We start from the raw sequence: 10,875 nt of genomic DNA on the forward strand, positions 1-10,875 counted from the left end.
ACTGATGAATAATTTTCCTATTTTCAATAGTTGCATTTTATATATGCACTGTTAAATGCACATATTTCAAAAGCACATTATTGGTTATTCCAAAAGAAAAGATTAAATAGAGCCTGTTTTTTTCTCCTCACAGGACAGCAAAGAGGATCTATCCTCCCACATTACATTGACAATTAGCAGTCAGCATGCTTTTCTTAATATACCTGAAATCTAATCAAAAATGAGGAAGTCCCGTGTCCAGAACACACGAATCAGTGTTAAATTAAAACTTATATCAATGTGAAATTAATTAATCATAATGTAATGTGGAGTCATCAAAGCAAGTGCCCTCAGACTAAGTGGCAGTCTTATCTTTCTCTACACGAAATTCCCCTACTCTCAACCCAGTCTCACGGCAGTTCGTGATGTGGTCACGTAATTTAATCTATTTATTCGTGGCAGGGACACGTTAATTTCGTTATTTTCGTAACTCCAGCACGTAATTTAAAATAATGCATTTCAAATGGATGAATCTTTCGTGCAACCAGCACGATTCTTTCTGCCGTTATTTTCGTAATTTCAGCACGTTTTTTAAACTAATGCATTTCAATTGGATGAATCTTTCGTGAAATAGCACGATTCTTTCTGGAACCCTGGCCTGCAGCGTTGAAATTTGACGTCTTGGGTCAGCACGACCAAAAAAAATATTCAGGGCGAGTCAAATGGCTGCCCCTAGATCATTTTTTACTGGCCCTCCAACTGGTTTTTGATGTTTAAAAACCCTCGCAATCTGATATCAAAGTGCCCTCTGCGCAAAGGTTTAGCGCGTTCATCAGCGGTGAGTTTAACTACGCACACGGTGTGCAACCGCATTCAGCGTTGATTTTAACAACGCTCAAATGCAGGTAAACCGGAAATCAGAGGTGAGTTTGACCAAACCAACGCTCAACTGCAGGTAAAACGGCATTAAAAAAAGGTGAGTTTAACAACGCTCCAAGGCGCATGCATGTAAGCAGTTTAAGCATTTAAGGGCATGCTGGATAACGTATTTTTATCGGAGGTTTGCTGATTTTAATATATATATATATATATATATATATATATATATATATATATATATATATATATATATATGCTTCGATTGTGTTCAATTAATCAGATTTATTTGTATTTTTTAATTATTATTAAATCCTCTAATTAATAACGCTGACGTCACCGCATGGGTCGATCCCAAGGTCCATTGCGATTTTCCACTCGGTAAGTAGAAGAGTTAATTAATAGAGATGGATACTATTCTTACATTTACACATCAAAAACTGTTGAATTAGGACAAGAAGTTGTGTTTAGAAACTTTGTAAGGTGGCCATTTCATTCTTATGACGATAAATGATAGACGACTTTATAGCTTTCAGCACCAAAATATCGATTTTTGCAGGCTAGCAAAGTTAGCTAACGTTACTTAGCTAATTGAATTCAAGTTCATTTTTTCGCATATAATCATGTAAGGTAGCCTACAATTACAGGGGAATATAAGATTTTCAGTATTACATTAGCCCACAATTATTATCCAACATTATGTTCAGAATGAAGAACGGTGTTGCCAGATTGGTTAAAGGGATACTCCACTTTTTTCGGAAATATACTCATTTTACAACTCCCCCAGAGTTAAACAGTTGAGTTTTACCGTTTTAGAATCCATTCAGCCAAACTCCGGTTCTGACGGTACCACTTTTAGCATAGCTTAGCATAGTTCATTGATTCTGATGAGTCCAATAGCATTTCTTTCAAAATGACCAAAGAGTTTCAATATTTTTCCTATTTAAAACTTGACTCCTCTGTAGTTAAACCGTGTACTAAGATCGACGGAAAATGAAAAGTTGCGATTTTCTAAGCCTATATGGCTAGGAACTACTCTCATTCCGGCGTAATAATCAAGGAACTTTGCTGCCGTACCATGGGTGCAGCAGGCGTAATGATATGACGCAGCGCCTGAAAATAGTCCCCAGCTCGGTAACTTCTTCCAACGTGACCGGGACTAAGTTTGTCTAACCTATTAGAACTATTTTCAGGCGCTGCGTCATATCATTACGCCTGCTGCACCCATGGTACGGCAGCAAAGTTCCTTGATTATTACGCCGGAATGAGAGTAGTTCCTAGCCATATAGGCTTAGAAAATCGCAACTTTTCATTTTCCGTCGATCTTAGTACACGGTTTAACTACAGAGGAGTCAAGTTTTAAATAGGAAAAATATTGAAACTCTTTGGTCATTTTGAAAGAAATGCTATTGGACTCATCAGAATCAATGAACTATGCTAAGCTATGCTAAAAGTGGTACCGTCAGAACCGGAGTTCGGCTGAATGGATTCTAAAACGGTAAAACTCAACTGTTTAACTCTGGGGGAGTTGTAAAATGAGTATATTTCCGAAAAAAGTGGAGTATCCCTTTAACGTTAGTTTTACAGCCTTACGCATCATTGTTAAACATCCACGCAAAATTATATAATAAACACCCACATAAATCCATAATAAACTATACAAATTCATAACTACTATTGTGGCTAATCTCAATTTTTCAATATGAAATAAAAGATAATAGAGAAAATAGGAAAAAAATCACTAAAGAAAATAGAGTGAACAGAACCAAGTCCATTTTAGTTTAATTGAGCACTTCAGTGCTCATTTAAAGAAAAGGTATATTTAGCTCTGTGCATAACAGCCACAAAAATGTTATATTTTATCCATTGTTAAGTAATTTCATTGTCTCTGTCCCATTAACTCCCTCCCCGTAAACGAGTGTTTTTTTTGTTTTTGTTTTTAGATTCTTCCAACATTACCCACCTACTAGTAGATTACCATTACACCACCACAACCAAAGGCCCTTTTAAGCGCCAACCTCTCTGGATTTGTGCACTCTTTGTCTTTCGGTCTGTCTCTCATTTCTGTCTGTGTCTCTTATCTCTGTCTGTCCATCTCTGTGTATGTCCTTCTTTTACTGTCTGCCCCTCGTTTCTGTGATGACCACTACACGTGTCACCGATTGTCAAGATGACAATTACATGGAGGGGAGACGGATGGCTCTTGAAATGAGCTTAGAACATGTTCTGACTGAAGCCAGGGTAGGTGTTTTTTAGGCGTTTAATTTTTTTTAATTTATTTTCAGATGCAATGAAGTAGAGTGCCTACATTGGGTCCTAGTCCTATTCTATGTATTACCACGTACAAAAAAATCCATTGTACCTTAATGGTTGAAGAAATATTTAGGCTATAATAATCACTCTGTGTAGACTATTATATAAGCCTAGGTACCTCAGACTCATTCAGTCTGTGATTGTATCTAGCTGCTCTCAATTGTCAAACATTTTTATGAAAGGGGTATAGAGTTGGTTTTTACTTTTGAACTCCTTGGTCCAGCCAAACTGAATGCATTGATCAAGGATTCTTTCTTGAAATTGTTTTTCCACCTCAAAATATATAGGGTATAAAGTTTATGATAAGAGTTTTTTTTTCATATCCATTGCATCTTTTGTTAAAAATATATTTAACAGCCTAATCATGATTTTCACTTCAACCCCCAGAAAGAATCCGAGGAGCAGAGGCAAGTTCCCCCTCCGCCAATCCCAAAAAGGGTGTGTTTAGGGCGTGGCAAGCCAAGGGGGAGGCGTGGAGGGCTTGGCAAGCCAAGGGGGAGGCGTGGAGGGCGGCCCAAAGCCTCAGCTACCGGTAATAATAATAATAGTAATTGGTTACACATCATTGTCAAGAAATCAAGTTGTGTTGGTGGTCTAACTTGGTTTTATTTCTCTGTGTGCGCTGTTGTAGTTACACACAACCAGATCGGGAACTACCTGCTCACTGAAGATCTTCCTGCAGGCAGTCTTGATCCTCAAATGGAATTTGGTAAAATATGGTCGAATACATTTGAATTATTTTTAGGTAATTTTCTGAGGCAGTTCTGAAAGCAGGGTTCACCCAAATCCTGGATTCATGTAAAATTCTGGCATAAAATGTTAAAACTCGAAAGCTTGCCAGACCTCCCGTGCCTAGTTAAGGCCTGCTAAGGCATGAATTGGCCTGTGGCGGTATCGGGCGTGGCTTAGCGAAGGGTCAGTTGTACTAGAGCTTAGATTCTCTGCCCGAGCCCGGACTCGACCCGACCCGACCCGCGGGCCGGGCCGGGCCGATATTTAACACCACTGTCCTCGAGCCGGGTCGGGTCGGGCCCTTGATAAAGCACGTCACGTGTCATGCACAGCGTCTCGTCCACTCGCACTCGCAGTCTCGCACGCGTGACGCATCGCACCTGCTGTGCGTGCTGTAGCCTACTATTCTGTAGCTTAAGTGCTTGAAGAAGCAAAGAAAAAAAACAAAACAGGCGAATTAACTTTGAACAAGTTTGGAGGAAAATTGGAGGTATGGAAACATTTTAAACTAGTCGTGGGGAGTGACCGCACGTGTTGGCTTTGTCTCGTGCAAATGCGGCTCGCTGCTCGCCTTGACAGCAAAAAAAAAAAAAAAAACGGGGACTGACAGACACATGAAGCAGTCTTGCCATGACACAAATTATTATAGTAGTCAGCCTCAGCCCTCGATGTCCTCTTTTGTTACTTTTCCGATCCATTCAATTATTTCTGAAAAAACAAACGCAGTTACATGCTTCTTCCTTGTCGCATTATTCATTAAGATAATAATTAATAAATGCACGCACAATTATGAACGTGATAAATGTTAGATATGTTTTACTATGCACAAACAAATGCCTTTCAACTTACATGTGCAAAATTCAGAATTAAATGAATGAGCTGCAATTTGTACAAAAAGAGAGTCTATGTGTTTTAGCCATTGAATTAAAGCACATTTAGTTTCAAGTTTAAGTTTTGTTTCGAAGAAAGCTTTTCTTTAAAGTGAATTTCGTTTAGTATAAATTGTATTTTAATTTTAATACATTTTTCATCAACCAATTGCATAGATTTAATACATAAAAACAATTTAGCAGACAAATATAATCATGACATGGAGTCGCCGGCGCGTCGCGGTCACTTACACCATTAGAAACTCGCGCTGTCACCGAATTTAACAATGCACATCTTGCTTGTTGCTCACACACATATTATGTTGAAAGAACAATATGTTGAAGTAACATTATTAATAAAAATTAATCTTTAAGAATATTTGATTGAATGCTGAATGTTGTGCTTGTTCAATTTATTCAATTTTTTAATTGTGATAATTAAAATAATTGAATATTTAATATTGAGTGGCCAATTTTTGCTCATTTATTAATAGTATTTATTTAATATATAGGCTATAACTGCGCAGCTCCCCCCTGTAGCCTAAATGATCTAGCACAGCAGCACCTGCGTTAAAAACAATTCTGGCGCCGCCCCTGGTTATAACGGCCCACATATTAAAAATGATCAGGTTTAAATCGGGCTCGGGCTCATAATTACAGTGAACGTGCCGGGCCGGGCCGGGCTCGGACACAACTGGCTCGGGCTCGGGTAGGGTTGGGCTTGATTTGTTGGGCCCGATCTAAGCTCTAAGTTGTACCCACATCAACTGTTTATAAATCATCAAAGATCAAAGCCACAAATTGTGTCCACAATGGCCTGAGTCCTATTATATTGAACCACTTTTTTGGTAGTTTCAATCACACATTTAGTATTTTCAATTTTGTCCCAATGGAATTACGTCTCAATTTTCACGTTCATACAATTTACCCTGATACATGTTTCAAAGTATGCTGAATTTGGCCCTAGATTGTTGGAAAGTTGATTTGGAAAATTTCTGAAATTTATGTTACTGAAAGCATTGGCAATATATTTACCCATTATTATGAAATCATGGGTCTGCATAGAAATGGTCCTTATTCAATTAAATTAATATTTGTCTTTGCAGAAAAAAACATGGAGAGCCTCTCTGCTATGTCTGACTCCCCTGAAATCCAGACGGCATCATCATCATGGGCTTTCAGGCAGCAGCAAGCCTCACAAAGATGGAAGGAGGCAAGGCCATTCCACCTTAAATGCCTCATCCAAACTCAGGATGTTGGCCAACCATCTTGTAGCCATTGCTGCAAGCCTGCAGTTGTTAGGTGAGATCTCATTAATGTTCTTTCATACTTTGTAGGTTTTTAGAGTGCATCACTAATTGATGTCTTCATGTTTCGATAAACTGCATGTTTATGGTGGAGTCAGGGCTGTTTTAAAGTGTTGGTTCAATGACTATATTGGTTCATTGATTTCGTTCCTAGATGCAGAGAGTGTCTGCCAGACCAGTGGTTCTGTGAAACCTGCGATTGCAAGACTCACAGAAGATGGCCACTCCATGATAGGGAGTCAGTCCTTGAGGGCTTTTTTAAAGCTATTCCCCCATCCAAATATTTTGTTAGAGGGGAGGGAGGATACAGCTCACACGACCAAGGTAGGTAATTGCAAAACTCTTTTGTACTCTCATGTAATAAATCTAGTTGGCTAATTTTGTGTTTATCTTTCCTTTGCTAGCTTGTATTTTGCCAACGGTGAGAGTGACTCAAAAATGTTCCTGTGAAGTCCCCAGTATAACTGTGTCACCTGGCAAAGCAGTCATTTTAATTTCCATCAATGGTAATATTTCTAAACTCTGATCTTTTTTCAATTTTCAGCTGTTTCCCCCTTTATTTTGCCTTTGCTTTGCAATGAAAATAATAGTACTTTTAGAACGACAGAATACATCTTGTCATTATGATAAACCAAAAAATATATACTTATTTGAACTATGCTGGTGTGATTCTACTCAAGATGTAGCCCTAGTGTCTTAAGATGTGCCAGCTGATTGTTTCTAAAAACTCAGGTATTCATGGGTTTGTTTTCTTATTACCCAAGGGCGTTATGACATGCACCAGCCATTGTTTGCATGCCAAACATGCCAGCAGCAGTGGGCTCCAGAGTTCATGGACCTCATAAACAGTGGATACTGGCCAGCTTCCACCAGCTCTTCCACTTTGTATTCCCTCAATCTTTTCAGCAGTGTGAGGGAACTAAAAGTCATCGCTCCGGCACTATCCAGACAAGCCTTGGCAAAGCTGCTGGAGCACCGTACAAAGTGTGGTGGGCGGGTAAGTGTTCACCATATTATAGAATTCTTTACCATATGTAGACATCTACAAAGTAACATTTAATATAATGCATCTTTCAGTCAGGACCAGTGTGCGGGGACACGCTGCAGCGCAGCTTCCTCGAATTTTCATATTGTGCTTTTGAGGAAGACAGCATGTCCTGCGGTGCACCTTTCACCTGCCCTGCTTGCACCCCAGACATGCTGGCAATCTCTGTAGATGGCAACAGGAAGCTATACCGGTTTCTCCGAGGCGGAAGGTGATTTTTTTTTTCTTCCAGTATAGATTGATCTGGATTTTTTTATATTTAATATTCAGCATAGATTAATGTTCTGTTTGGTTTCTTCCTCAGCTCCGACTCTTCGTTTTTTGAAGGAGCATTTATTGCAGAAGACACATCTGTGTCAACATTTGTTGATGTCCTGCATAAAGCTGTGAAACAGGCAGGTTTCAAATTATTTCTTAATATAATTAGTATGCTTTTACAGCCCAGATTGTATTTGCATTGGTGAAAAAACTGCCCTCAGCTTCAAATTACAAGGAGTTTATACAGTATGTTTATAGTGTGTTTCATTTACATCACAGCTACCTGGACAAGGCAAATGTGGGAGCTCCTCGTGGACAGCAGCGAAGGAGACTTCTAGGAGGACCTTCAAGTTGGACGAAGAGGGCATGGAGGTTGCGGTGTGTCGGCATGGTTTCCTCCTTAAAGCGCTCAATATGTTCAGAGGTGAGATTATAATAAATTGTTTGCTGTTAAATGTAACTTTGTATTGTTGCTATTTGTATGCAGCTTATATACCCCTGCTTGGTTGAGTTTCCCATTATGATGTTCTCTTCAGAATGTACAATAATAATTTTTATATCCCTAGGTGAAATCTTTGCCTACCCCATGTATCTGCAAAAGGAGTTGATGAGTTTAAAGCCAAGGTTTATCGCCATGGATGTAATGTGTAAATACTGGCCATATTTACACAAATCAGCAAACATCCTTCCTGATCTCCAGGGGCTAACATCAACCAGGCCTTTCCTAAGCGTCATGCACGCTACAGCACATTCCTCTAAGTGTGAGGTATGTTCAGTGTTTATTATGTTTAACTATCATTGGAAAATAAGTCCCTCTGCTGCGAGTCAGGGTCCGGTTCGCCTTGTTGTTACTTTTTATCCAATATGATCGGCGCACATTACATTATCCCTTACATGCCTTTTTCTAGATTACATGGAGTGGCAAAAATCAAGAAGGAGCAGGGTCAACTGCGGGGGAGGAAGTTGAACAGGTGAACAGCTACCTCTCCCGCTGTGCCTTAACAACTAAATACATGTCGAAAGGAGGTAATTGTAGAATTTCTCTTCTAATGTAATTTTTTTATTGCTTATTGCATGATTTTCACTCAACATTTACTCTCAACAGCACGTGTGGATATGCTTACAATCCATGCTATGGCCTGGAACTACAAAAAATTCACAACACTACATCGGGCATTGTCTGCAAGATATGTGAAGGTGTGTTCTCTGTAAATGGTTTCAATTTGTGGTTATTGTGTAGCTTTGTGTAACTGTATTGTTTAACTATCGAATTAGACTTGCCAGAGGCTTCAGGAGGAGACTGCAAGTCTAGCGGAGCTTAAAGAAAGCTTGGCTTGCACCGATGAAGCAGTGTGGGTGTCTGATGTGAGGGAATGGGCAGCTGGTGGTAAGTTTGAACCAATAACATGTTTCACTTTGTGCTTCCTCATTGGCGGCGATCATAGATCATGATATTTAAGCTGTCTACTGCTTACTATACTGCATGCCACTATCTCTGTAAGCCTGTTTTTTTGTGTTGTGTTTCCAGATACAACAGGTACTTCCCTAGAGCAGTCCATTGAGGGACGTTACCTTAACGTGAGGCAGCGGAAGCAGGCTCTATACCGCCAAAATGGTAGAATTACATTATCTATAGATAATTGCTCACTGTATTTTTGGTCATTTTTTTTTATACCTTCTGCTTGTCTTTACAGATAGCGGCAAGTTCCGTCACCGCCTGCGGAGAAAAATTGCTGATAGCAAGAGACTGCTATTGAAAGACATAGAGACATACAACAGTCATGAGCCTGCCATGGCAATTGATCTAAATGAAGTGGAGCAGTCACTATCAGGAGACAACCCATCCCCAACATGGCCGTGGGAGGTTCATGGCAGCGGTAAGCGGAGTTTCTTGAGGCATCAGATTTATTTTGTAAAGATTCAAGTCAAAATTGTTATTTATACATTTTCTTTACTTCTGTTGTAGCACAAATTGAAGACAAGGTAAAAATTTTCAACAAAGCCATGCTGAAAATGAGACTGGAGGAGGAAAGGACAATACTTGTTCAGGAGATGGCCCAGCACTGCTCATGGTTGCAGAAGTTGCAGGCAACTCTTAAAAGAAAGACTTCAGAGGAAGGCAAGTTTAATATTTGTAACCATACCAATCCAACAAGCAAGTAATGGTGATAAGGACACCATACTTTAACTTTACCTAACAACAGACATATCTTACTAGAAAGCAGTTGAAAAACATAACACTGACCATCTAATTTTGATGAGTTATAACAAATATTACAAAGCAAGGTGGTTATGTGCCATCCAGAAACTTGCACTCTGCAAGCGAACAATGTCTTGTGGTGCCATCTTAAAGTGGCTCAAAATCTCTTTCTCAGACCTTTACCATGACTTCCCTGCTGGTGGAATGATCTGCCTATCTCAACCAGAGCTGCTGAGTCCGTAGCCACATCTGAAGATGCATCTTTTTCAAAAGCACTTGATCTAGTATACTAACATTACTCTTCTCTTCAAAAAATAAACCCAAAAACGTTTCTGTACTGCGTTAGATCAAACTGAGAAAAGTCATAGCACTTGCATATTGTTGTCCTACTGTGGGTTTAACTAAAAGCGTCTGCTAAATGAATTAATGTAAATGTATGTCATGGTAATTTGGATGTTTTTCACTTTTCACTTACAGACAAGCAAAACAAGGGCCTTTCCTGTCTCTGCAGAAGACGTCTATCTGAAGTTTCGGATACGTTGAAAGAGGTGCATCTTCAATACAAGGCTGTTTTGGGCCCTCAGGGCTCTGCTATAGAGCTGGAAGAGGAAAATGAAAGTGATTTCAGCAGTCCAGACACCAGTGAAAATGAAGAGGAGGAGTGCAGGTAATGATTATGTGAAAAGTGTCATTTTTTTTAATACCCTTAATTTATGTAACCTGTCAAATTGAGTAAAGATAACATTAATACTACATTTGTTTTCCAGAATTTGAATAGGGACATGTTTAAAGTTTACTCTGTTTGTGTCTGTGTCTCTCAGGGAGGAGCTACCGGGCAGGTGTCTGTAATCGATTGATTGCAGCCTGGGCAGTGTGAGGGACTTTCATGCTGCTATTCCGCTCCTGTATCACATTGTTTTTCTTTTTGTTCGCCTTTTTGCCATATAACTGATTACGCCACACTTTTATTTCATACCATATCATTTATACTGATTATTGCTTATTTCTCATTTTTCGTCTCATATATTTACTGTAATAAATCACTATTTTTTGTATCTTAATCCATGTGTGGTCTCCCATTTCATTTTGCCTGGGCAAAAAGGAGCCTGGTCAGGGTTACACTGTTGTTCCACTTTTCTGGACTAAGGTTTATATATGAGCTAAGTAAAATCACACCTTACACATTCACTGACTATAGCGCTTTCTAGAAATCAAAATTTTTCCAATCTTATGCTCCACCTCCTGACAACACACAAGCAGCTGGAGGTCCCTGAATCATAATATGTGCCACATGCT

The 10,875-nt window shown here is 39.3% G+C and overlaps 1 protein-coding gene across 1 annotated transcript in view; it reads left to right on the plus strand.

The window, feature by feature from the left end:
* LOC307148512 (uncharacterized protein) overlaps positions 1-10,638 on the plus strand; it is a gene marked incomplete at its 5' end in the record, with an annotated part of 15,195 nt that extends 4,557 nt beyond the window's left edge. Inside the window, 18 exons of the mRNA XM_079854122.1 lie at positions 3,556-3,700; positions 3,800-3,877; positions 5,876-6,071; positions 6,231-6,400; positions 6,481-6,582; positions 6,841-7,073; positions 7,154-7,332; positions 7,426-7,516; positions 7,659-7,803; positions 7,946-8,145; positions 8,288-8,405; positions 8,485-8,576; positions 8,655-8,766; positions 8,908-8,994; positions 9,074-9,256; positions 9,346-9,498; positions 10,057-10,246; positions 10,401-10,638. Coding sequence (XP_079710248.1) covers positions 3,556-3,700; positions 3,800-3,877; positions 5,876-6,071; positions 6,231-6,400; positions 6,481-6,582; positions 6,841-7,073; positions 7,154-7,332; positions 7,426-7,516; positions 7,659-7,803; positions 7,946-8,145; positions 8,288-8,405; positions 8,485-8,576; positions 8,655-8,766; positions 8,908-8,994; positions 9,074-9,256; positions 9,346-9,498; positions 10,057-10,246; positions 10,401-10,428 — 2,502 coding nt within the window. The 3' untranslated portion in view covers positions 10,429-10,638. The remainder of the gene's footprint in view (positions 1-3,555; positions 3,701-3,799; positions 3,878-5,875; positions 6,072-6,230; positions 6,401-6,480; positions 6,583-6,840; positions 7,074-7,153; positions 7,333-7,425; positions 7,517-7,658; positions 7,804-7,945; positions 8,146-8,287; positions 8,406-8,484; positions 8,577-8,654; positions 8,767-8,907; positions 8,995-9,073; positions 9,257-9,345; positions 9,499-10,056; positions 10,247-10,400) is intronic.
* Between the last annotated feature and the right edge of the window lie 237 nt (positions 10,639-10,875).

This window comes from Squalius cephalus (genome assembly GCF_949319135.1).
Source record: "Squalius cephalus genome assembly, chromosome: 20".
Classification (NCBI taxonomy): Eukaryota; Metazoa; Chordata; class Actinopteri; order Cypriniformes; family Leuciscidae; genus Squalius; species Squalius cephalus.